The sequence below is a fragment of the Chaetodon trifascialis genome, chromosome 7 (assembly GCF_039877785.1).
Source record: "Chaetodon trifascialis isolate fChaTrf1 chromosome 7, fChaTrf1.hap1, whole genome shotgun sequence".
In the NCBI taxonomy this organism is placed as follows: domain Eukaryota; kingdom Metazoa; phylum Chordata; class Actinopteri; order Chaetodontiformes; family Chaetodontidae; genus Chaetodon; species Chaetodon trifascialis.
In genome coordinates this window covers 15,117,911-15,145,739 of record NC_092062.1, presented here as the reverse complement: position 1 = coordinate 15,145,739, position 27,829 = coordinate 15,117,911, and the positions used below count along the sequence as shown (strand labels likewise).

Here is a 27,829-nt window from a genome sequence, read left to right as displayed (position 1 = left end):
ATTTGACTCCATTTAACTTGTTTGATCGGTGTGTGACTTGAGAGCCTTTTATCCAAAGCATCAATCATGTCTCCTCTCTCTCTTCAGGTGTGTCAGTTTGTGGTGTCAGTCAACGGACTGAACGTCCTCTCTCACGACTACCGGACGGTCAGCAACCTGATCCTAACTGGACCCAGAACAATCGTCATGGAGGTGATGGAGGAGGTGTAAGTTGGAGGAGAGCCATGACAGAATTCCTCATATCCGTAGAAGTGTAGTGCAGTAATAACGTTGGGATTACAAGGTTTAGTGCTTGACCTCAAAACCACAGCGACAGAGCGACGTGGACGACTTGAAACGCATCTCACACTCTCTGTGCTCCAGCATTGTTTGGACAAGGTGGATAACTGAGAGACGGTGTTTAAGAATGATGATTCAACCTGGAGACAAAACACACAGGTTGTGCTAGATTTTTTTTTTCTTTGAATTTAGAGGCACTCCTAAAAGAGGGACATTGCAAGAGCCACCACTTCTGCAGCTGCTGATCCGGCTGCTTCAGTGTGCCCACAGAGACTCTTAAAGACGAGGCCTCAGACTTCGTGTGTGGAGCAGGAAGGCCCGTATTCTCTGTTTTTGATCTATTTGGAACCAGAACTGAATCATGAACCTGTTGCTGAACATGATGAGTGTTTAAACGACGTCAAAGGATGAGAGATGACCATTAGAACCAGGAGATAAACAAGTGAAAGCTGAAATGATAAGAAAGAATATTTCATGATGATACATTCAGTGACCTCTCCCCCAGTTAGTTTCCAACCACGGATGCTCCTGATGGCTCAAAACTGCCCTCTGCTGGGGGAGACAGGAAGACACACAGCAGGGAGCGTTTACACTGCAGTTACATAACCATGCATCTATAGTTTCAGGGTTTAGTTGTTTATTCCTTGCTTGGGGAACCACCGTGCTAAATAGAAAACATTTCTAACCTCATGGTGTGAAGAACAGTCAACAACTAAATTGATGCCCAGGTAGTTTTATGTGTAGCTGCTAGGAATTAGTTAGCTGACCTAATAAAATGCAGTGATAAACAGTATGTGACATTGATAGGCACAATGTATATAGAGAAGTTACGAAAGACTAAACGCACAAACTGAAGAAGTCCTGCTTTATAAAACAGGTGTTTATCGGATGAAGCCTCATTATAGTACAAACTAAAACAAGCTACAGCACTGACAGAATCTTGAAGAGTTTAGGAATGACTCCTTTTAAGAGGATTATTTACCCGTGATCTAGTGTTCGTATGGTTTTGAGTTTGTTTTAGTTTTAACTTGACATGTGATATGCAGACCAAAAACTTCACATAAGAGTTGTTTAAAAGAATTCAGAGTAAATCTGCTCTGATATACTTACTGTTGAGATGTTCTCAGCTTAAAGATACCGTTAGGATTTTTTTTTTTTTTTCAAAGATGTGTTGCATTTATTGCCTAAAAAACAAACATTAAAAAAAAGGGACGCAATGCCAAATAGCTATAACTGAAATCATGTTTGCCAACCCAGTTTAATTTGGAAACACATTAGGGTCCCTAGACCTTAAATCTAAAACTTAAAGCATCTATATATTCTTTTTGATGTTCAAAGAATATTAAAAGCTAGAATGATTATACGAGCACTTGAACTATTAAACATTTGGTTTAATTGACAAAAGCACTTGAGCGACAACAGCTTTCTTTTTTGACACAAAATTCAGAATTTGAATATGTACACACAGAGAAACATATACTGTATGTATATATGTATATATGGGGTCATGGATTCTGGAAAGATCTTGATTATTTTTTTTAATGCTGTGAGAACCATAAACAAAATTGAACTCGCCTCAGTTGTACTGGAGTGGCTGCAGAAAAGCTGCACAAATTATTCTTTTTCTCAGTTGGGTGAAAGAACCCTGAAAGGAGATCGTCTCACGTGAACTGCATTGAAAGCAGGATTTATGTTTAGATAAATGGATTTGTGCATCATTAGCCTCCAAAATGCTAACATCAGAATTAAACTGTATGTTTATAGACTGTGCCATCATGTGCTTAGACATACTAGCATGAGAAGATCACATTTAAACCTGTATGATAATAAAAAGAAGAGCATGCCCGTATTGCTCTTACAGTAAGTGTCTGTAATCCATGGTTGACTCATGAGTAAACACTTGTTTACTTGTTTGTTTTTAGACAAAATAACATTGCCTGCTCTATTGGATGTGTGCTTAGTTTAGTCTGGAAGTGAGATTATTACTAAAAAACTAAATACAAATGCAGTAAACTGAATCGGTGAACATATATTCAGGAAAACTTTATTGCCAAACAGTAGAACGAACACTGTGTATCACAGTAAACTGCCTCCAGGTGTCTGCAGTGAGCTATTCAGTGGACCTGTCATTGGTTTTTCTCAGTGTGCTTCGATGTTGTAAGCAGTGATATGCATGATTCTTGTAAATGTGTGCTTATGTAGCATTATCTTCTAATCCAAAGCACTTCTTCAGTCTGTTGACTTGTAGGATTAGGAGTTATCCAACAAATCATTTCAGAAATGCGAGCAGATTTTCTTCAAAAGTCTTTGTTTCCGCTCTCTGCACCGCTCTCCCGTTTCTAGGAGAAGGATAACAGAACAAAACTTCCTCTGCCGTTTAAAGAAGAAGTTTCTGATATTGTTACAGAGTGTCCTCAGACGTTGGTGAAGTTCTCTGGTTGACTCTGCTTAAACATTCATGCTATACAGCATGTCCTCATTTACTACTGTTCATGTAAAACTCACAGATATTTTGTTGTAGGGCTTGCCAGGTTTGGGGATGAGATTTCAATATTCTTTGATACTTTTTCAGATATTTCTTTTTTAGTTGGACTTGTTCATGCAGCTGTTCAGCAGGTAACATGACAAACATCACCCTGAACTGCAGACTTTACTTACTGTGGCCCTAAATGACAGTAGAGTCGATATCTGTGCTCAGCATGGGTCCAAACTCGCCTACCTGCAGTTTAAACCCAGTATTTGTTCTTTTAACTGCGTCTGAAAGTGATTTGGCTGAAGGGTTTTGTGATCCTGTAAACGGAGATGGGAAATGTTGACACAAAGGTTGATTAAGTGGAGTCTGGGAAGTAGAAATATGCAGAAGTGAAGCAGAAGAGTTTCACGTGTATTGAAAATCTTGCAGGAGTTCTTTGTGGTTGAAGCTGGTTGAAACGGGTTCACTGACTTCATCGATAAGCCTGAAAGTGTTTGCCTTAAGACCTCATTTTGCTGCTAATCACAGTTGGTGGTCATCTTATCTCTGGTTATGTTCCCAGCTCTGTTATCTCCCACTTTGCGTATAAAAATCGCTCATTGTACCGGGTGATCGTGCATCAGTTCTATTGACAATCAGTGTTTTATGGACACCACCTTTAAACAGCAGTTTCAAAAGCAATGCTCTGACAGAATGTATTTCACCTGCATCATGCTGTTGATATTCTCAACTTTAATGCTTCACTCATTTAATTAAAGGGATTCTTTGCTTTGTGCTCACCTCATGAGGCCGGACTGAGTGGCCCAAACATCTTCAGCAGGTTACAGCCATGTGTTTATTCTCTCTGCTGACAGAGATTGAATGTTGGGTTTGACGACACTATAAGCTCACAGTACCACAATCTGTTCTTGACAAAGCAGATAAAGCTCATTCAGATGTTCTGATGTATTAAACAGTTGATTAAGTGTTTAATAAACAAACTGATTATATGCTGAGTCTGTGGCTTCATATTTGTGCTCAGTAACTGACTTGAATTAGGCTCGCATTTAGTATTGGTTTAGTTAATGAGTTTGTTGACTGTGCATGTGTAAAATCACACAAAAGCAAAGTATTTTATTGAAAGAGTAATAACAGAAACATAATATTAATAGAAGTATAATGGCAGACTTGAAACATGGTACTCGCACAGTATTTGCATTGCATTACATTACTTTTTAGTGTGTAGTAGAAACAAAGCATTTTCAGTCTCTCTTCTTTTAAATATTTTCTTCTCAAGTCAATAAAACTCCTTCAAAACAATTCAAAACATCTCGTGCACAATAAATCAGAGGGGTTTCATTGCTGCAAGCCAACAAGGTTGACAACCACTGTCCTGATGCGTTATGATGAAGTTGAGAGAAAATGTCCTTATGTTGTCACTGATCACCCCCTCTGCCCCCGATCTCCGGCTCTTATTGGCCAGAAGTCGAACATGACACGTTTCTCGTTTTTTTGTTGCACTACCAAAAAGCTACCCGCAGGGGGCACTGCTATACTGTAGCACGCAGTCTGAACCGTATACTTTTTTTTTTTTTTTTTTTTTGATTTTCTTCCCGTTTTTAACATGAGCGCCTCCATGTATGAGTCAGGGACAGCTTTACGGATTTCAGCAAAGGTACAATAGAATTAATAGAACACTTTGTTCAGCTCCCTCATCTGTAAGGTGTGAATACAATCCACAGCAATGAAACACATCTGCACTCCAGTAGCAGAAGATGCAGGACTGACATTGTTATTGTTACTGTGGCCACAGTCCTCACATTCATCCCCATTCAGTCTATTTTAACCTGTTCTGAGCTCATTATGTATTTATTCTGGTGTTGATGAACCTGCACAGCTGGATGATGGTCTTAAAGCTCTGACCCATCTACAGGTTTGCTCTGGATCTCACAAACATATGACATCCTCTAAGGCATTATTATGAAAATGTTTATGGTAAATATGGATAAAAATGGTGTGTGTGTGTGTGTGTGTGTGTGTGTGTGTGTGTGTGTGTGTGTGTGTGTGTGTGTGTGTGTGTGTGTGTGTGTGTGTGTGTGTGTGTGTGTGTGAGAGAGAGAGAGAGAGAGAGAGAGAGAGAGAGAGTTTGCAACATAAATGTGAAAAAATCCTCCAGAAAGACTAACTAGAATAGGCCTTATCAGATGAGACCATCACCACCTTCCCTCCACCTTTCAATCCATTTATTCACCTCTCCTTGCATTCATGTATCCATTGATTGGCTCAGCAACCAACCTCCACATTGCCTCCATCCCATTCATCCATCTGTCTGTCTGTGTTTCAGCTCAGTATACAGTGACACATGCACACAAGAAATTAGAAACTGTTACACACACACACACACACACACACACACACACACACACACACACACACACACACACACACACACACACTGTGTTTATATCACTTGTGGGGACATTACATAGACTTACATTCATTTCCTGGAGCCTTACCCTTACCCATACGGGAGGTTAGTCCCCACAATGTGACCGTGTAAACAGATTTTTGTCCCCACAACGTGATAAATAACTGGTCACACACACACACACACACACACACACACACACACACACAAACACACAGAAACCTGGGAGCTGGACATTTTTGCTAGAGGCCAAGATCAAAAGATTATCATAGCACATCTTAAACCAATGATTCAGCTGACAGGATTCAACTGATAAGAAATGTGTTTATTTCACAGAACAAGTGCAAAGCAGTGGAAGGAGCTTTAACACGCAAGTTTGAGTTCATTTGTTCAAAGTTGTCTGTGTTAGAGCAAGTGTGTGTCAAACAGTAATGATGTTCTTGGAGGAGTTTTGAGCATTTTTAGGGGTGAATTTTGCTCTATTCATGGGCCCTCAGAGAGAAATGTGTTGATACAACGTGATGTAGCTTTGTGCATACATCACAGTCACACTGCCAAAGTTACTTTAGGGTCCCATTCCACCTGGGGCCAACACAGAGAAAATGTACATGCTCAGAGAAGCCTGGGATGAAAGCATTCACCAAGAAGCATATTTTATAAGATCATATTAAGGTTTGAAAAGCCCAGTTGGTCCAATTAAAGCAACACCAATGCAGGCAGCACAAGCCAAGATCAAGTAATTAATACACATTAAAAAAATCCTCTCATGGCAGTGACACAAGCCAAAATAAGAGAGGGAAGGAGAAATATGTGGTGCACTGAAGGCAGGTGGGTTTGGTTTCATTCAGTGTTTGAGAAGGACAAAGAAAATACAATTTCTCGCTCATTTCTCACCTGAATGTCACATCTCTGTTTCCTTGATTATGATTAAGAGCAATGGAAACTCTCAGGACCAAACTAGATTTAAATAAGTGTGAATGTTATCGAGCCTTCAAAACTTCTTTAAAGTTTGACAAATGGCACACAAATTAAAAAAAAAAAATGTGTTTTTTAATCTCCAGTGTGCCATTCATTGTTGTAAACCTCAACTTTCTTCCAGGAGATTTCAACATAGATGTGAAATACAGCAGACTCTACTTACATGATCTACTGTCGGAGTGAGAAACATTTTATGGAGCCTTTATCCATTATTTTCCCAGCTTACAGGGTGTCTGCAGTTGCAGGTTATTATTTGCAAATTAATATCAGAAATCTGCTGGGAATAAATCTGTCAACATGCACCTTACTTATCTCAATGCTGGGTGATATTGAATATATGGTTTCAGGCTATTATTGTATTTTATATCCTTTCTTTAATCATGTCATACGTTATATTGCAGCAGAGAAAGTAAATGAAATAAGATTCGCTAGAACACAATATTCTTTAGAGTTTAATTAGCTTTTTGACACAGAGTGCCAATAAGTGTGACTACTGCCTTGATTAAATAAAGGTTATCAGTGTTATCACATGTGGGAAATGTGGAGCTTTCTGAATATTACCCACACAAGAAAAGAAACTTGTGTATCTGAAGGAAAGAAACCTTTCAGCACGAACTCAGGCTGACGGACAGAGTGCCTTTGAGGCATGATTACAGTGTTTTCAAGTGAATTGTCTCCTGTCCTCTACTTCCCTCCCTACAGGTGAAGAGCTCAGGACAAGTCACAGCAAGCAGAAACGTTAGCCACCTGCCAAATGCTTCTTGGACTGTGTTTGCCAGCTCTGTGGATTTGGCTAGCTACTATGGCAGGTAGTCACCTCTTGTTCAACTAGCATTTCCTTTTCAAATCTTATTTTACCAACTAAATGGTGGATGTGTCAATCACAAATACATCTTTTACTGTTTAATGGTAATGGAGCGATATTCCTGATTAATCCGAAATGACACAATTTATAAGTGTCAACTGGACAAAGTTAAAGAGAAATAAAATGAATTAGAGATTGTGATTTGAGCTCACATTGGCTAACATGCTGATGTTTAGCACCACATTTGCTAATTGGTACTATGCACAAAGTAAAGTTGAGGAGATGCCATTAGTTTTGCAGGAATTTGGCCATGAACCAAATACCTGCGTTACAGTGTTTTCAAGTGACATTTTGATGCGACAGTCTGATTACTACAGTTATTACAGCTCATCCTGAGAGGAGCTTGAATGTCTGTACCAAATTTCCTAGCTGTATATCCAATGGTTGTCAAGACATTTCACAGAAAACCATTAATGTCAACCTCATGGTGGCGCTAAAGTAAAAGTCAGGGATCGACAAAGTCATTAGGACTCATCCTCTGGGGACCATGACAGTCTGCACCCACTTTCCAGGTAATCCATTTGATTTCGGTCTGGACCAATGTGGTAGGCTGACCAACTAACCCACATACCAACACTGATATCCATAGAACAATGCTGCTAACGTGGCTGAAAACGGCAGATGGGAAAAAAAAACAAAGCATGTGCAACCTAGATGGCTCAGAGGAACGCACTGTGCATGTTAAAGACACCTTTTGTCAGAAGTACTTATGCATCTTCCTGTGGCCCTAGATGAGACCTTAAATTACTAAGAGTATATTCTTGAACAAATCACCTCCATCCGTGTGTCTAAACATAACAAGTTGAAGAATGTATTGTGACCTTAAGAGCTGTCAGGTTAGCAGCGGTCTGGGAACAGCAGGCCTGGAACCAGATCACACGCCGGCTAATAACTGTGACTAGTTTGACTAATCAGTAGGCTGTGGTCACTTCAGTCTGCGGCTGCCTTCACATTAACCTGCTGCTTGTTATTAACACAGGTCTCAAGAGCAGTGTGTGTGTGTGTGTGTGTGTGTGTGTGTGTGTGTGTGTGTGTGTGTGTGTGTGTGTGTGTGTCCTACAGTGAATGTCTTCTGCTGCACACACGCGCGCGCGAAAAAGGTTGAAATTTCCAACGTGAGGTGTTTGTGAGTGTGTCTGAGTTCACGTGTACGAGTGTGTGTGCACACCCTTGAATGTGTCAACTCTATTTGACCTTGTCCAGGTCTTTTGCTTGAGCTTGCAGTACAAACAAACCATGTTTCTTCTGCTGGTTTAAATGCAGCTCATTGTGTGTGTGTGTGTGTGTGTGTGTGTGTGTGTGTGTGTGTGTGTGTGTGTGTGAGACGCAGTGATTTTGGCTGTCTGTCACTGTGGCAGAGTGCTAAACCCCATGCCCCGAGTTATCTCTGCATCTGCAAATGTAGTGCAGGGGGCTGCAGGGGTGTGTGTGTGTGTGTGTGTGTGTGTGTGTGTGTGTGTGTGTGTGTGTGTGTGTGTGTGTGTGTGTTTGTGGGTGTGTGTATGTGTATAATAACAGTGGTATGAAAAGATTTGCTGTCCTCTTACTCTTGCTGATTGATACCATGCAATCAATATTCATCTTTCACCCAGTCTGAGCTTAAACGTGTGCTTGTGTAAACACAAATAAAGGGCTTCCTGTTTCCTGGGAGAAATCCTCTGCTGCACAGGAAACGATGCTCTCTGTGTTTGACTTAGCAGCAATGGTTGCTTGTTTGTAATAATTACAGGAAGGTGGAGGAAATAAGTGAGACAGTGGTGGTTTTTATTATTACAATATGTTGGTCCAGTGCAAACACCAGTGCTGCTTATCACAGGCGATGTCACCAAAATCAAAGAAACAGCTGTTTCGTGGATTGTCAAATCAAAGGTTCCTGAGTAAGGTGCACAAAAACTCTGCATGTTGGTGGAAAGAATATGTCTGAAATACTTCAGAAAAATTACATGCATACAGTTTCATTTAAAAAAGAAAGAAATTGTGTTTTGTGGGCATAACACCTTCCTAAACCTTCTCAGTGTCAGACTGAGAATAATTGGCTGTCAAAGTTTTAACTTTTTATCTATTACTGTCACTGTCACAAAGTCTCCCTGTGGTGTACCATCCAGGTTTTACAAATGTAAGATCTGCCAATATCACCTGAATGCACACGCTAGGAGACAGCTGATCTAAACCGCACACAGTTTTCTAATTCCTGAGGTGTACCATATGTACCGCTGTGGAAGGTGAAAACTAAGATCCTCTACTTCCATGGAATTAGGATGTCTGTGTCAGTAGAGTGTTTGGGGGATATTTTATTTACTTTTGCATTAAATAGAAACAATAATGCTGGCAATCTCAGTCTAATCTGACCTCTTGGAAGGAAGAGTGCCTGCAGTAAACAGATATTTGCTGCAGTGCAAGGACTTTGAAAACTTTATGAAGCTTCACAGTTGGACCATATGGTGCTGAGCTAAATGACCTGTGGATCAACTCTGCCATGTGACTGATGCATTTATTCAACAGAGCCACAGCCGGGATGGACAGCGATGGTGGAAAGGTAGACAGAAGGAGGATGAACAGATTAGGAGTGGGGTGAAAAAGAGAGACAGAGGGAGCGAACAGGAGGCAAAGTCAGGAAGATGGAATAAGAAATGGGGCAGGTAAAGATGGGAACAGAGGGAAGACATCAAGAGACATGATTAGATGCCAAAGGGGACATGCATGGAGGACAGCAGCGTGGTTCACCCATCGGGCAGGTCTTTAGGTCTGCTGGCCTGTGCGTCCATAGAGAGAAGCCGTCAGTCAAAATCCACATGGGACTGCAGCAACTCAGAATACAAAGTTAAAGTAAAATCATTACGCATTATCTGTCATATGACTTACAGGTTCAGCCAAGAACATTTGAACTTTACTGTTTTTCAAAGAGCTGGCTGAGTTTAAATGATTTTAATCCAGCTTATTAAAGTCTATTTTAGTAACTGAAATCGCTTTGTCATCTTTCTTTGGTGTTACATTATGCACAACAAATTTAAAACAGTTGCTCAGTCATTTTCCAGATGCTGTGCCATTGATTTGTCTCCAGAATGACACATCGCCACGCTCTTCTATTTATTCTTTTATTTCTTCATTTATTTCTCCGGACCTGAGGATACTAAGTGTAACTCTGGAGTCTAAATGTGATGTATAAAACATTAGGACCTCCAAATCTTTCCCCCTGTTTCCAACAGGTGAACCGGAGCTATGACGTTTGCTTTAATCTATTTCGATGCCTTTAGCATGGTGGTATATGAGTCTCCAGGCATGCTGGTGGTTCTCGACTTGGTTTTGCAGATATTTTGTTATTAAACATTAAGAAATAGAATTTAGTTTAGGGATCACTTAAGTTGCTGCATGGTGGCGCAGCAGGTAGTGCGCGTGCCTCACAGCAAGAAGGTTCGATTCGGTTCGATCCCCGGGTCAGACGGGGCCTTTCTGTGTGAAGTTTGCATGTTCTTCCCGTGCATGCGTGGGTTCTCTCCGGGTACTCCGGCTTCCTCCCACAGACCAAAAACATGCTCATGGCTCTATGACTCTAAATTGTCCGTAGGTGTGAGTGTGAGTGTGAATGGTTGTTTGTCCTTGCATGTGGCCCTGCAATCGGCTGGCGACCGGTTCAGGGTGTACCCCGCCTCTCGCCCATTGTAGCTGGGATAGGCTCCAGCCCACCGCAACCCCGAAAGGGATAGGCGGTATAGATAATGGATGGATGGATGGATCACTTAAGTTATTACAGTTAATCCTGAGGGGGATGATTGTCAGTATCAAATTTCATGCCATCATATGTATTAGTTGTCCTGATGTGTGACTTAAAACCAGAGATAGAGATCATTATTCAGCTTCATCCTGGGAAACATGAGTGTCTGTACACAATGTGCGCCAATCCATAAAGTGTATATTGACATTTTACAAGATAAGTGAAAAATTAGGGAAAAAAGTCAGACTGTCTCTAACAAATTTCACGACAGTTCATCCCATGGTTTTTGAGATATTTCACTAAAAAATGCCAAAATGCCGATAAACTGACAATAGCAGCACAACCAATGACAAATCTCATGACACGGGATAAACATAAAAGGAAAGGAAAGGAAATACATGAACTGATGTTTAGAGCTATAATTGTATATCATTACATTGCTATTGAGGCAGATCTAATAATCTATCTTGATATAGATTTTAGGTCACAGCGTCTGGCCCTGATTGCAGACGCTGTTCATCTGCATCTGCTGTGTTTGTTTGGTGTGTGGTCTGCTGCAAACGGGCAACAGATGAACGGACGTCAGACGGACAGGAAGGGAGGAAGAGGCTGGGGGAAGAAAGAGGAGGGAGGAGGACAGAATCCTTATCCACTTGATTATAGTGTTTATGGCATCTGGACAGTTGTTTGGCTAAGGCGTGTGTGTGTGTGTGTGTGTGTGTGTGTGTGTGTGTGTGTGTGTGTGTGTGTGTGTGTGTGTGTGTGTAGTGCCCCAGGGACACACCTGGAGTGCAGCTATTCGGCGTTTCAACTCAGCCAGCCACTGGCACATTTCACCAGCCCCTGTTTCCCATGACTCCCATTCTTCCCCCCTCAGGGCAAGTCACAAAGTCTCTTCAACAGCAGAGGAGCCGAATGTACAAAAGGATTATAGAGTGCTCTCAAGTCTCTTTTCTCAGCCTGTTAGAAAAAGGCAGTGGTGTCAACCGATCCTCTGTAATGCCCATGTTAGCTTAGATAAGAAGAAATGGTTTGGCATTGTGGGAAATGCACTTGTTGGCTTTTTTTGTCAAGAGGTAGATGAGAAGATTGACACTGTGCACATACTGGTCCATTGAATATGAAGCTGCAGCCAGGAATCGGCTAGCTTTAGCTTAGCATAAATACTGGCAAGGGGGGCACAAGTAGCTAAACTGGCTCGCATAACTGATCATAAAACTGCAGCTTGTCATTTTTCTTGATTTTTCTTGGATTTCTGTACAGATTAAACAAACAGTACAGACAGAGCTGGGCTAGCTGTTTCCCCATTTTCAGTCTTAGCGTTAAGCTAAGATAATTGCCTTGTGGCTGTAGTTTTAGATTTAACGACCAGACACGTGAGTAGTATCAGTCTGCTCATCTTCTCATGAGCAAGAAGGAAAATAAGTGAATTTCCCCAAAACATCAAACTATCCATCCATCCATCCATTATCTATACCGCCTATCCCTTTCGAGGTTGCGGGGGGCTGGAGCCTATCCCAGGTACAATGGGCGAGAGGCGGGGTACACCCTGAGCCAGTCGCCAGCCGATTGCAGGGCAACATGTAAGGACAAACAACCATTTACACTCACATTCACACCTACGGACAATTTAGAGTCATCAATTAACCTAATGAGCATGTTTTTGGTCTGTGGGAGGGAGCCGGAGTACCCGGAGAGAACCCACGCATGCACGGGAAGAACATGCAAACTTCACACAGAAAGGCCCCGCCTGACCCGGGGATCGAACCGGCAACCTTCTTGCTGTGAGGCACACGCACTACCTGCTGCGCCACCGTGCAGCCCCAACATCAAACTACTAATTCCAAAATGTCAGATGACTGATTTCATCTGTTTATATGATTTGCTGATGAAAATACTGGACAACTTGATAGATCCTGTCACAAAAGCCCAGCTTTGAGCCATCAGGAATCAGAAAGTTTTTGTAAATATTTAATACATCACAAGTTGCTGAAAATATTCTTTGAGGTGATTGTTGACCTGCATTGCAGCTGTGCATCCTAAATGATTCTAATGGACGAACATCAGTCAACAAACAGAAGTTTAACTCAGCACTGAAGAAGAATTAGAAGATCTCCTCAATTTTAAATGTTTGGTATTGGATCAGATTTTCTAAATGTGCCATTCAACGTCTTATTTTAAAATTGGGTGTGGCTTTACAGCTACAGTCCGACAGTTTCTTTTGTACATCTAACTTTGGGCTGAGGTGAAAACCTGTGTCATTGTGCCTTTAACGCTACAGTGGCAGCGCAGCAGGGCATGGCCAGGCACCTGCTCCGAGCGCACTGAGCCATTTTCAGACTGACTTTTCCCACAAGTCAAACACACACACACAAAACGAGACCCAGCAGTCATCGTGTGGCTTCTCTAAGCCGCTGAATCCGGATATGTCCCCACGACAAGTCCCGTCGTGACCGCGGAGGCGCACATAAAGGGCCCCGAGGGGCTGAAGCCGGATGGAAACCCGCAGGTTGGCAACGGAGGTTTTTGCGCAGCGGCACTGGGTCGCGATATCTCTCTCTCTCCCTCCCTCTCTCTCTCTCTCTCTCTCTCTGATGATGAACCGGGGCGAAAAGGGTTGGGACAGGGAGGAATAACTGGAGGGGGGGGGGGGTGGCTGAATAACGAGGAGAGAAACACCCACTCTGGACTGACCGAATTGTGTCTGGAGAGACGGAGTGAGAGAGAGAAAGAGAAGGAGCGAAAGAGTAAGAAGAAAGAGGAACCCACAGAGAGGCAGCAGTCTTTGGTGTTCAGAGGATTTTTTTTTCCTTTGGGGATAAAAGGACGCTTTGAATTGATGACTGGAGAGGTATGAAAGGCGATTCATTCATTGTGCGCGCGTGTGTGTACTTCTCAGGTGTGCGGCGCTGGAGCGTTTGGACGCAGGGACTCAATTGGAATAAATCTGATAGTTTGATCCAAATCTGGCTGAGAAACTCAATTTCAGCCAGTCGGTAGCACTTTGAAATTATCACTGAAGACACATCGTGGTTAGACGGTCGTTCATTCAAACTTGTGCAGTCTCACAGGCAGGTGGAAAGATGGTTAAAAAAAAAATCCTAAAGAAATGTTGATGTTATATGTTTTAAGAAAGTTTTCTTAGAATGAAAAAATAGCTGTTATTTCTAAGCCTTTCAACATTTTAGCACTTTCACAACAGTTGATGCGGGCATGAGGCTCGTCCACGGTCTTCTGCTGTGATGGATTGCATTTGAGTGTGTGTGCAAACTGTCTTCCACACAGCCTTTAATGCACATTAAGCATATAGACTGCTTGTTTTTAATGAGGGCAGCGCCTTTACCCTGGTTTTCATTGACAAATTAACCAGTTGCTAAGTTGCCCTTTGGATTGGAGAGAGGGAATTACGCAACCTGAAGACAAGAGAAAAGTTTTTGGCTTATTGTGCTTCAGGTTTGCCCGTAATGTTCGTTTATGTTTCATTATTAGGATCACGTAAGTAAAGAGAGAGACGTTTTTTAATTGAACCTCACTCCAGACGGTCTAATCTCAATTTAGTGTGATTAACTCTCACTTGTGTGTGTGCGTGTGTGTATACTTGCATTAATTATTGCCGTGTGTGTGTCAGAAATAGACCAACAACGAATGATTTCCCCTCCTTTCCATTTCCCTCTTTGTGTCCTGAGGCTGATCTATGAAAAATCAATCCCATTTCCTGGACTATTTTATAGTTATTAATATGCATTGTCATTATTCTGGCCTTTTGACACTGTCTGAATTGAAGGAGCTGGCTGTTCTTTCAATACCACGGGACCACTTCCACATCAGAGAACGACTCAATCATGAAACCACTTTTGTTGCATGTGCTGTTTAATTCATACGACTGTCAGTGCGTTCCCCCAGAGGATAAGACACCTATCTGTGTCCATCCTCAGTGTGTAATAATGAGTGGCAGACTGGAGAGGTGGCGAAGGGAGGAGAGGAGAGGAGGGAGAGGAATAGAAAGAAGGGGGAGAATGTGTAAAGACAGTGCAGAGAACAAAAAGTGAAGGGTGAAAGGAGGAGATGAGAAAGGGAGAAGAGGAGCTGTTGTGTTTGCTCTTGTGGTCGGACAACGGCGCTCATGACATGTTCCTTCTCCGAACTGTCAGTCAAACTGCTCTCTCCCTGCCTGTCTGTCACTCAGTCTGTCCTCCATCCCTCTTCTGTCAGCTCTTTTGTTCAGTTGTTCTCTTCTCCTCTCTTCCCTCGAACAAAGTCCTCCACTGTTTCGCCCTCGGCCTCCTCTATGTAGGCGGGAGGCTCGACCGCTGTTCTGCGGTCAGTCTAGACTGTCAGACTACTGCTCTGTAATTGTATCAAAGTGGATATTCGACTTGAGTAACTGATTCCAGATCAGCGTCTTAGGACCATGTGGGCAAGGTGGATCTTCTTGACCCTCACAGACTCTCCGCAGCTGAATGGCATTCATGGTGTTTCTGCCACGGAAACCCCCTTTCTTTCTGTCTGTAGCTGCCTTTCTTTCTTGCCTTTTCCCTCTTTGCTCTGCCTTTTCTCACCATAATCTTCCTTCTCTCTGTGCAGGTCTAGACTGCTGGTTGTGAGGATGTTGTCAACGGGCCAGATTAGGTGGTGTTTGTGGGCTCCACTGGTGTTTCTGGTCCTGGTTTCCCATGTTCCCTGTAAGGCACAGGGTCAAGGTAAGCACTTTTTCCTCTTCTCCAATAATCTCCCTCTTCTCTCTCTGCTTCTCACCCTCCCTTCCCACAACCATCCCCTCCATCTCGCTTTCCCTGCTTTCCAAGCAATCTCCTATCCCTTTGCCCCCCTTTCCAACTTTTCTTTGCTTTTAAGTCTTCATCCACTTCCCACCTTGGCCACCCAACCTCTTCCCATCTGTTCCCTTCATCACTCAACTTTCCTTCCTTCCTTCAAGCCTCCCCTCACCTCTCTGCCTTCCTCTCTCTCTCTCTCTGTATTCTCCTCCTTGGTTTCTGCATCATTTATCCCGCTCTCTCTCTGATGTGCAGGCTCAGACCAATCAGATTACATCAAGCTCATGATCATATCACCTTCATATCATCATGCCATTTCACTCTGGGAGCACGGCATGCTTGCAACCCCGCTGCTGACGCTGCCACGCTTCACAGGGGTTTTAATAAATGTGTTGTAACGGGGCGCTTCAAGCTGTGATGACTTGCTACGCAATGCGCTGCACAATATAGGATGCTCCAGTGTGCTTCCCAATCAACCTCAACTCAGTAAACCTGATATGATCAAGCTGAGTCTCATCAAAATGTGGGCTGTCGTCTGTTCTGAGCAATGTTGGTCATGGATGTTAAAAATCTGGATGCGCCCTTAACAAGAAACACACATCTGAGCTCCAGCTGAACATATTGTATGTAAATATGTCATTATGTGGCATTATTAACATATCATGTGTTAAACAGATGTGGGTTTTTCTGAATTAGATATTCGGACGCACTTTCCAAGATTCGTTAACAGTCATTTTATTGGATTTCGAGCTAAAGCCAAATTACTCATCAATCCTTTCTTATCATGTGATCCAGACCGGGAGGTCAGGCGATTCAGTGGCAGATGTTGGATGTTATTATTACAAATATGGGATGCAGAAATTTCAGTTCATTTCAGCAAACGGATCCAAGAGCTCTTTTCTGAATCTTCTGACTGCAGTGCGCGTGTGTGTGTGTGTGTGTGTGTGTGTGTGTGTGTGTGTGTGTGTGTGTGTGTGTATTTGCAACTGGCAGACTACGAAGTGCAGAGGGTCAGACCTACTGTAGTTATCTGGATAGAGATCATATAAAAATGAACCCAAGGGACACTTAAACATTCAGCTGACCCTGCTTCGTGTGTGTGTGTGTGTGTGTGTGTGTGTGTGTGTGTGTGTGTGTGTGTGTGTGTGTGTGTGTGTGTGTGTGTGTGTGTGGCTCACATTCCTTCCAGGATGTGGAGTTACAGGAGCAGGGAAGCAGCAGCTCTTGTTTGCAGGAACACACAGAAACCAAACCAAAGATTTATTTTTCTCTTTCTAAAGTTGTTTAAAATCAATAACCCACATGTGACACACACCTTTTATTGATCTGTTTTTACAGCTAGATAAAAAAAATTTCACCCTAAAAACAATTTATTTTATCACAGTGGCCTTCTAGAGGTTGGTTTTTGTTTGGGGTCCATCTTTGTTTAAAACCCTGAATGGATCAGTGCAGGGCTGCTTTGTGTTTATGTACCAGAGGAAATCCTTATGAAACAGTGATTGCTTTGAAATGAAAGCACTGGTTTTCTATTTTCTTCTGTTTTTCTCCCACACTCATTGAGTTCTCACTTTCCTTTTCTTCTCTTTGTTTTCGCCCCCTCCATCCCTCTCTTCTGTTTCCCTCCTTCACATTTTACTCAATTCTCATCACCAGTTCTGTAGGTCATGTTTTTCATTGCAGACACAGAGAGGTGAGGCAGAAGTGTGACAGCATAAATTAGGCTGGGATCAAATCCCAGTCAATCACAGCAGTGCATGGACGACCTCCCAGACTCTATGGGAGGGTGCCCTGCTCAATCCCTTCATTAGGGACCATGTGATAGCCATTAATTTTTGCCTGGTCTGTCCCCTGTGAGCTGCAACATCTGGTCAGAGGGGATTTGATCTTGAGGATTAGTGTGTGGAGGATGTTTGTATATACAACACACATGTCTGGATATCATCAGGAACTCCCACTACCAGAGAGGGGGTCAGTCCAGGCGGGGTTTTTCCTCTGTAAGAAAAAATTGCTATTGTAGCATATCATCTGGCATTCACACCTAATTAGTGATATTTAAGATAATACAAATCTAAGGATTCACTTAACAGCTAATCAAGAAAACACAAATTTCACTGCATTAAGCATTTCCTTTAAAATGTTATTATTCTCACTGTAAAATCTGAATGGTAATTTTGTAAAACCACTAAATTATTTGGCAGTGCTGAAATGAAAATAACATGAACTAAACTTAATAGTTTGCAGTTTCTCCCGCTAATTTGCAAATTACTTGAAGGAAATGTAATTAATACTTGCATTTCCTTCATATGCAAGTTATTTTTTCTGTTTTATTGCTGAAAGTGTGACTTCATGAAGTCAGAAGTCAAGATATCACACCTCGTGCCTCAGGTCATAGATTACTTTTTCAATCTTTACAACAATCATCTTTTCTCAACATTAACCAAGTGCTGTGAGTTTTCTTCAACATGACCATCATGAATATGTCAATTTTGCATTAGGAGCAGATATTGTACAGAAAATAAATTCAATTTGTTGACAGTGAATATCTTACAGATACATGATACATGAACATTCGTATGAGCTAAATGCTAACATCAGCATGCTAACATGTTTACAGTGACAAGGCTAACAGACTGTAACACTGTTCAGCAGCTGAGGCTGAGGCTGAGGGGAATGTCATTAGGTTTGCTGGTATTTGTTGTTGTTTTCTTAAACAAATTTTCTTGCTTTCCAACATCATAAAATATATTAAAGGGAACCTGTTCCACATATATGCAGATATACTTAAATATCAATATGCACTTACATTAGAGAAAATATGTAAATCATATCTGTGTGATCCAGCGTGAGGTCACCAGCACACCTCCTCCCTCTCACGCCCTGTCCTTCTCCCATTCAAAATAAATACCAATGACTAATGAATACCAAATAACTAGAAAGTGGTGTCATTTAAAGTACTCTGCTGTCGTAAGAATCAGCTTTTTAACACAACTTATTTCAGGTAAAAAGTCTAAGAATGGAGACCACACCCTGGTGCAGGACCTCTCATTAAGAACAGTGCTAATTCTCTCACGAGGGAGAACCCTGAAGCTCTCCCTGTACCACAGTGCTGATGTGGGTGGTTTGTCTTTAATCCAGTTGAGCAATATACATTTTCTGGCCAACAGTGGCAGTTTGTCACAGAGGGTAAAGCGTTGATGCGGTAATAATAGCTCCTTTGAAGGGAGACCAAGAATAAACAGACCAGGAGCCTCATTTATAAAAAATGTCTTACATTTATATCCTTGAACTTAGTCTAATTTCTGATGGTGTGCTTATGTTCGATCCATAAAAGGTTCTAAGACTCCCATTGGTAACTCACGCGCCTCTGATCTATAAATCACAAATCAACTTAAATTGATTGCACCTGCCTTGTGAGTTCCCCTGATATAATGGCAGCAGAAATGATTTAGTCAGGAATAGCCATGGACCAGAAGAGAAAAGTAAAGTTTTTGGAGGACAAGAGGTGATGGTAGAGGAGATTAATGCCAACAACATATATTCAGTGGACTGAATAGTGGGTTGACCAAAAAAAGCCAAAAAAAAAAAAAAAAGCCAAATACACAGTTTGTCTTGCTGCTGCAGTGAAAAAAAGAAATAGTCTGACCTTAAACTACAAAGGAGAAAAAAGAACAGCCACAGTATTAGGTGCTAAGGTGCTAATTCCTCTCACCTTTGCTTGATAATTCCTATCACATTCACCACAGGTTTGAACAATACCCACTTATTTCACTTCAGACCTCATGGTGGCGCTACATTGAAATGTCAGGCGGTAACAGTGAATGCAATTGCAGACAGACAGACAGACAGACAGACAGACAGACAGACAGACAGACAGACAGACAGACAGACAGACAGACATTAGCATCTATAGTGCCTGGCTGCTAGCGTGGCAAAAAAACCCAAAACTCATTCTATGTTCCATTATATTTTGTACAGATTGTCTTGGCTAATGTATATTCATTGTAATATACATGAATGGAGACAGGATTAGGACACAGCATGCAGTCTGCACAGCATACGAGGCTTCAGCTACACTAAATCTGTGCTCCTATCTGACCTGTGGGACCGGCTCTGATACTGTTCTTACTGCAAACACTGAGCAGTGTGCGACACAGACCGCTGTTGTTGTTTGTTGCTCTCTGGCTCTTACTTTGGCCTCGAAAACTATTGAAGAGGGAAATGTAAATTCTGTTCTCCGCTCAGTCCTCAGAGGGTGCGAGGAGTGACCTGGCGCTTTGTGTTGCTGTTTCCAAAGCAGCAGTGACAGAAGCAGGATAGATGGAGGAAAGATGCCTGATGGTGGAAGTCTGCCACTGTTGCATCTCAACCCAAATAAACAGTACTTTCATGTCTTATTGTTGATTAAGCATTTATTTTCATTGTCAGTCCTGTTCCCCATGTAAGTCAGTTAGTCATTTGTAAAGATGCTGAATGTGTGTGCGTTGTGCTGTGCTTGCGTGTGTCTGCTTACTGTGTGCATAGTTAATTACTGTAATTGATTTTGTTGATTGGCTGACAGCCCGGGTCAATACCGTGTTTCAGGACACATCACAACAGATTATGTGCTTGAGAACACATTTACGAAGATATTGCACTTCTGTTTTGTTTTTGGTTTTTTTTTTTTTGTGTGTGTGTGTGTGTGTGTGTGTGTGTGTGTGTGTGTGTGTGTATGGTTAGAGGGCAGCCTGGTGAATTAGTATGAGTGAAAGTGTTGGCCAGTAATTTCAGTTATAATGAACAGGGAGAGATGCCAATGATGAGAAATCATTTATTCATAAACAAAACAGAGGATGAGATGGAACAACCTGTTTTGAATTTAAAAACCTTTAATTTATCCAAACCCAGACTGCTGTCACCTCACCACTCTGCTGCTGTTGATGGTAATCTAGCTTGTCATAATCATCAACCACTTTGGACTAAATGATGCATTGAATCATTGGAGGAATGATGTGCAGAAGGCTCCCTAATTTTGCCCTGTTGTGATTTTCAGAGCATGTAGAAAGTGCTCCTCGATTGCAAATAAAGAAAATTTACAAAACTTTAATTAACGGGAACATGAGCTAATAATGATTTTTGATTTTTGGGGAAACAAAGTTTTAGCAAGGATTGACACAGTGACAAAAGGGCTGCACAATGTGTAATATCACCCAGGATATCCAGCTCACTCTACATTCAATATGCATGCATATTCCAAATTACACAGTATGGGTACCACAGTGTCGGAAGGAATAATGTCTGCCAGGTGAAGTAGTTGCAGTCTGAAAAGCATGAAATAGGCTACGAGCATTTTGGAACATAGATGTGCTTCCCCAAAATCACAGAGTGGAATAGCGTGCAGGGCCTGAAGTGGCTCAGGGTTGAGCAGATATTGTGGTAGTACAAGGTTGTGAATTGGCTTCTCGGGTTCTGGTTTTCTTGAAATAACTGAGAAAAACTGCCATAGTGGTAAGAAAATGGCACTTGTTTAAAATGAAATATAACTTCTGGCTGCAGTTTTATAGACTCAAGTAACCTGAGTTTATAACAGATGTGGTGATGTACTTGTCTTTTGTGTATAATCCCATATTTATAGAAAAGCATGGTGACCCTACTGGCTGTTTTGTCACTTTACAAGATCAGGATTTAAAGATTTTTTTCTATTTTGGGCAATATGTTGTAGCTTCGGCCATCATTTATATTGGGGACACAATGTCATCGCTACAACAAAGTTAGAAAGTCAAGAAACAACGTGTCAGATGAAAAAACCAGCAGTTTATCTTGAACCTGTAATAACTGATTGTTTTGGCCAGTTGGGTCAGTGGAAACAAGCTTTAAAAAAATACTGACACATCATCAGCTTTTAAGTTGATATGGCAGGGAAAGGTGTGGTAACAGGTGATAGTATCATGATTGGGTTTGAAAGGGGCATTCTTGAAAGGTAAAACCATGAGTGCAAATGAGTACATTCTGTTTTTACTCATGTTTTCCACAGCGTCTCAATTGTTTTTGAATAGGAACTGTATTAATGTTGAATGAGTCATGTGCTTTGAAATTCACTTACAAATATTGATCACAGCAGCATTTAAAGACTTTATCTGGAGGTAAAACCGATGAGTGAGCACACCTGAAATGTAATAATCCTTCATTGCACAGCAAAACTGTGTGTGAGCAGACTGCAGTAAACACAGATGATCAAACCAGGAAGTCATATGTTAACTATGATGGACATGAAAGGACAGCTTAGGTTATAATTTTACTGTTTGCTTTTGCTTTCATTTCAAATGGTTGGTTTAAAATTGTCTGACCACTCTTATTTCTTGCTCTGACAGATTGTATTGAAGCAATGTTGCAGCTGAATAACAGAGTCTACAATGTAAATATTTGTATTTCATTTTGTTGCATATAATTTTGATCACTGAAATACTGACCACAGTTCCAATACATTATCCTTTAAATGATCCTGTAAAGAATAAATTGTCAGTGTATGATTTGCGTTGTACTCAACAGTGACCTGGACCTGGAAATGCTCTAAGAATAGCAGCCTCTTGAATTTAGTATTTCATTTCTGCCTAGCGTCAATCATCTCCTGCAGAATTAACCCAGTTGAGTATTTTGTGGTGACATTTTTTTCACCATTGGTTGGAAGGCATATGGAATATTATTGCTTCCTTCACCAGACTGCACATGGGGACGGATCATCCAACAGACTCTTAATATTCAGCCAGTCCTTCAGAGAGATTTCACACACACTGTGCACACACATACTCTGCACACACATTGCAGAACAGAGATAAGTGTTGAGGGAAAAAGGCATCACTTACACAGGTGAAGCGATGAAAGAGAGAAAAAGGGCGTTAAGCCGCTAAAGGAGTGGAGTGCAGGTGGTGCAGAGGAAGAGAAGATAGGATAAAAGAGCAGAGGAGAAGACAAGGGAAGAGGAGGAGAGGCAGAGTAGAGTTTAAAACCTGAGGATGAGAAGAGGAGATGTGATAAAGGAGTGAAGTGTTCCATGAGAGCAGCAGAGGAGATAAAAAAAGGAGAGGAAAGAGGAAAGAAAAAGCCAGAGTGGATTTGAGTTAAGTGCTATCTCGGTGAGCAGAGTAGTTCTTGTACCAACAAGACGCCGGCCACATCAAACGACGTGTGCTGCAGCGCTGGATTGGCACTGAACGCACACTGACACACACACTTCCCCCATCTCCCTTGCGTACAGTACAGTAGCTATCTTGTGGTGACAGTGCAAGCCAGCAGTTGTCATCCATAAATCCTGCGTATTAGTGAAGCTACTCTAGTTTGAATACTCACTGTGGAGTCGGTAAGGGGCTAATCTGGAGAGAGGAGGAGGAAAACTGGGAATTAAGGCACAGAAAAATTAAGGGGCAGGAGAGGAGAAGAGGGAGAAAGAAGAGGAGAGAGAGGAAGAATCAAAGTATGGTGACAGTGTAGGAGAAAAATGGAAATGCGAAGACAAAATGAAGACAAGTGGATGGGAAGAAGAAGATGAGGAGATGAGAAGGAGGAGAGAGGGGAGGAAAGAGGCAACTGAAAGGAGGGATTGAGAAAAGCCAGAGAAGACAAAGGAGGGACATGAGGCGCAACAGAGCAAAAAAGAGAGTTGAGTGGAGGTTGCATTGAGAGATTGTGGAGTGAGGAAAGTGAGTGGAAGGGAGGAAGGAGAAGAGAAGGGATAAGTGAGCGTAACAGGATGAAAAGAGCCCAACATAGAGCAGGATGCTGAGCCAAATCAGGAGATGGGAAGAAACTCGCAGAAGAAGTTGAAACAGAGACAAGGATGGAGGGGAGGCATGACGAGAGGAGATGAAGTGAAGCAGAGGATTGGACAGCAAGCATTTACTCATCTACCAGGAATCCTTGCTAGCTTTCACCGCTGCTAATCCTGGGAAGAGTCATCCCTTTTCAAACCGGGGCGTCAAGCTGCGCCTGTATCGCTCTAACCCAGATAATTCCAGTTCATACTGGGCCTCCAGTTAAAAGACTTTTCTCGTTCACGCTCCCTACAGAGTCGGGAGATTACACAAGTTCATACCTCAAATTAGACCCCTTTTAAAGCATCTTTGAATTAAGCAGCATGAGGTGAGAACATGTTAGATACCACTTTTGCAGGGATTTCTATAGTTTTCTGGCACTGGGGCTTTTTCTTCTGTGAGGCTTCAGTGACTTAGACTATTTACCGCAGCTAAATTTTGTTGCTAAGCAGTAGTCGCCAAAGATCTGCCAAATGGCTGGACTTGCATTTACTACCTGGCAAGAAGCTTATGCAAGAAGCTGTTGGGGGCTTGCTGATTCCTGTGGTGTAACTCTTTCAGATGAATGGCTCTGGTTTGTGTGATATACTGTTGCGCTATGCTATGTGGATATACGCTCTGTAAGTTTGGGGAAGAGTTAAAGCCAGGGTTTCTACAATATTTATGGAAAGTATCTTATTGTGAGATCTGGAGAGGATGGCTAATGCTTTTCACAAAAGCATCTTGGCACTTAGATTCAGAGAGAGAGCGTGAAATGTTGTGCTCTTGGACGATATTTATGGCAGCATGGTGGTAAACAAGAACAGACGTGGCGGTTCGTGAAGGGTAATTTATATCAGAGACCCTCATGTTCTGTCAGCATCCACAGCTATTGGAGCTATTATGTCCATATTCATTAATCATAGTTGCTGTCTCTGGAATAGCCTCCAATTTGTAGACCTTGACATGCATTCACGGAAGGAAAGAGGGTCATAGCTGGCTCATTTATTTTTACATAAGTTTTTTGTTGTAATTCAGGCGTGTGCGTGTGTCTTTGAGTGTGTGTGTGTGTGTGTTCATTAACATGCAAAGCAAAGATCAAGGTATTCAAGGCAATTTTCACCCAGTTATTAGTACCCCGTCTGCCAACTCAATTCGCCTAGTATCAAGCACACACGAAATGACACCAGAGTAATAATCTACCAGCTCTGTCACAGACTTAAATTATTCATAGATTCTTATTGTGTGGCGTAATTATAGCGTTTCATCCTATGCATTCTGAGTATCTGATAGGTGGCGCGGTGATTACTTTAAGAGTGAGCAAAATGTAAAACTGGGAAGTGCTGCAAGATGTCTCCCTGCAGAGCGATCAAACAGCATCATAAGATCAGGTGTTGAAAAGTTCAAGAAGTTGTCCTTTTTTAACAAGGTGAGACTGAATCCTGTAATTTTGGCTTCTTGGACTTGACATTAACTTGTGAGATAATAACACAGCTAAAATTTTAAAGGTGTGTTACAGGAAAGTGGCTGAAATGATTTTTTAAAACTTTTTTTTTTACCTTGAATGTTGAAAAAGTATTAAATCTGTATCCTTCAGTGATATATATTCTAGATAATAAACATACCAGTACATTTAACAGAGTCAAAGTCTACAGTTTCTTGTTATTTTTTGATTCATGTTGACCTGACTTGATCCATTTTGTCCCACCTTTCGTAGAAAGGTTAAATGGACCAACTCTAACAGGCATCTCTAACTTTTCTGCCTACTGCATAACAATACAATAATGCAATTTGGGAAACACGGTGCTCTCTAATATATGGCCTGAAACGGATTTTCCAATTGAGAAAGATGGAGGTCTGTTCTCATCACCGAGTGAAAATCCTGCACAGTACTGCACAAGGTTTGTCTTCATCATATCACCCATTTTTTCTCTACACAGTTTCTCCATAACAGCTGATGTACAGTCTTTACATGCCAGCACTCGAGAAACATTCATCACCTGCCATCAATTAGCAGATCAGCATCAGTTTCAGGTTGTCAGATCACTAATGTGGGTCAGCAGTTAAGGTCAGGGGTCCTTCAATGTTTATTACAGCTCAAAGGGATTCTTTGATGTTTTAAAATTGTACTTCATTAACATTACTCCCTGGATACCTGGAGTCCTGCAGATTGGCTACTGGACTGACATGCATCCAGACAAAGTTGATTTTGTGTTACAAAATTCTCATGAAATTACACCTGTCACATTGAATTTGAGTCAGAAATACTACAATAATAATACATTTTTATTTTAGAGCATGGATGGAGCTCTAAATGATTACAAAAACTTTTGACTCACTAATTCAAACCTATTTCAGTTTATTTTTTAATTACCAAACTGCTAAGAAAAATCAAAATATCATTCTTATTAAAAAAGTTATCTTGACCCCATGGTTAGTTCACTGGCTTCATGTAAGTCAGGACCTTTCTGGGCGACATGTTCAAGAGTGCTGGCAGCTAAAGTGTCTTTACATCGGCAGTGTCATCAGATTCGTGGATGACTGTGCACTCATTTATAGAAACTTTGTAGAAGCATATTAAAAATCAGTATTTCTTGGGGAAAACTTTGTATGGAAACTAACATTGAATATTTGTTGAAATGGTGATATGTGTGACATAAAGGTCATGTCAGCGACTTTTGTTTTCATCTCAGGTGGATTTGTAGTATTCCAAAATACTATGTTAGTGTGCTGCTGCCGTCTCTTCCTTTCTTTAGCTGTCTGTCTGTCTGTCTGTCTGTCTGTCTGTCTGTCTGTCTGTCTGTCTGTCTGTCTGTCTGTCTGTCTGTCTGTCTGTCTGTCTGTCAATAACAGTCAAATTCTCTGCTCCTCTTCCACCTTTTGATTGTACAAAATATGCGGTCTAAGTGGAAGACGCTACAGACTGCACGCACAAATACGTGCGCACGCACACACACACAGAATGGCTGCTGTCACCATTTTTAACAGGCCACTGCAGTTTTCATTGACAGAGGGCTGGAAAGTACAGTGAGCTGCTGAGGATGCTGCTGTGAACCATCATCATTTCTCCATGTTATCGTATAGATCAGAAATGAACACTCGCACTAACACAGGACAAAACATCAGTTTGTTTTTTTCCTTTTCCTCAGCGCTCTGTAACAGAAATTCAGACCGGCCTCCTTCACATCACTTCTCTGTGGAATGGATCTTATATAGAGAATTTGACTGGAAATAGTTTCTTCTAAATCTGTGTCTTTTAAAACCTTTTTCATGCTGTTTTGAGCTGAAGCAAACTGAAGCTGAGCTGTATGCCATGCTGACCTGCTTTATGTGTTGCTCTCATGGATACGGGAACTTCAAAATTGAAATTCACTCAGCCCTCTCTCAGCCCTTCAGTCCATCCATTTATTCATTTCCTCTTTGAGTCTTTTTCATTTGTGGGTTTTTGGACAGATTTTGTGGTGCTGGGTTTAACCACTGACTTATTGTCATGTTAACACATGTTGACTGGTGGCTGGGAGCACTTCAATTAACATCAACAACTTTCATCTACATGTTGTTCATTTCCAATCATTCTCTTGCTTATTGTTTTTCAGTTCCAGCTCCGAGGAGGCTGCGTTTCAAAGTGCTGAGTTCCAGCAAACTCCTTGTTTCATGGAAGGAACCCAAAGGAGACTTTGACAGCTATCTATTCCTCTACAACAGCATACCAGGTAGGAGCATTTGGCGGTATAGACACACACTTCTGTGCCAAAGATCAGTGGGACCTAACTTTGATATTTCTGGGGGAAGGATCCCATTATGACTTGGATTTTCTGTCAGGACAGATTATGTAATTTACTTCTTATCAAAGCTCCTTTGAAGGGATCACACTCTTGAGAGATGTGGAGGACACAAAGATTGTCCTGCACCTCGGCCAAGTTTGAGACAAAGGAGTGTTTTTGCTGCGTACATAGAGCCTGTCAGCAGATTTAAAAATGGGACTCATGATGGAGTTCAGCCCAGGTCAGACGGAAGACAACCACAGCCATAAGAATTCATTCATTCAGCATTAAAGTGCATTATTACTGTGTGGTTGAGTGGGCATGATGGACATCTGACATCCTGCTTTTATCCTGCATCTGTCAGTAGTCAATCATTGTACAGACACGGGACATGACCTCGTCTCTTTCTGGGCATGCACAGTGTACTCAATAATCAGCCTAATTCCCACTGACGTCTCCTTCATCATGTAATCACAGTGCACCTACCTTCACAGCCATATATCTCCTTCACATCAATTCCTTATCTACTGCAGCGCCGCTGCCTGCGTTCGGTCCGTATTAATGCTGTGCTGAACACCGCAGACAATTCTTTCATAGCCGTTCTAAAAATGAGTAAGAAGGACTGAATAAGCGCTCTGTAACATAAAACTTTTTCACAAACAGCCCTTTGCGAGAAATGCCTCGTCTGACAATTTCTCGCTGTGTCCGACAGCTGAAAACAGAACGAAAACTGAAATTTATGGCCACTTCCTCTCAGGGAGCAGTGCAGCAGTTGTTCGCCAGCATTCAGCAAATGCAGTAAAAAATGTGTAG

The 27,829-nt window shown here is 41.7% G+C and overlaps 2 protein-coding genes across 5 annotated transcripts in view; both read left to right on the top strand.

Moving 5' to 3' along the window:
• Positions 1-3,741, top strand: part of deptor (DEP domain containing MTOR-interacting protein) — a 30,830-nt gene extending 27,089 nt beyond the window's left edge. For both annotated transcript variants that reach the window (XM_070966431.1, XM_070966429.1), the window contains exon 10: positions 88-3,741. In XM_070966431.1, the coding sequence (XP_070822532.1) occupies positions 88-210 (123 nt within the window). In that variant the 3' untranslated portion in view covers positions 211-3,741. The remainder of the gene's footprint in view (positions 1-87) is intronic.
• Positions 3,742-13,160: 9,419 nt separating this feature from the next.
• Positions 13,161-27,829, top strand: part of col14a1a (collagen, type XIV, alpha 1a) — a 132,600-nt gene continuing 117,931 nt past the window's right edge. For 2 of the 3 annotated variants that reach the window (XM_070965931.1, XM_070965929.1), the window contains exons 1-3: positions 13,161-13,223; positions 15,299-15,414; positions 26,849-26,965. In XM_070965931.1, the coding sequence (XP_070822032.1) occupies positions 13,210-13,223; positions 15,299-15,414; positions 26,849-26,965 (247 nt within the window). In that variant the 5' untranslated portion in view covers positions 13,161-13,209. Of the gene's footprint in view, positions 13,224-13,350; positions 13,566-15,298; positions 15,415-26,848; positions 26,966-27,829 lie in introns of those variants that run through there. The other variant, XM_070965930.1, reaches the window with a different exon arrangement.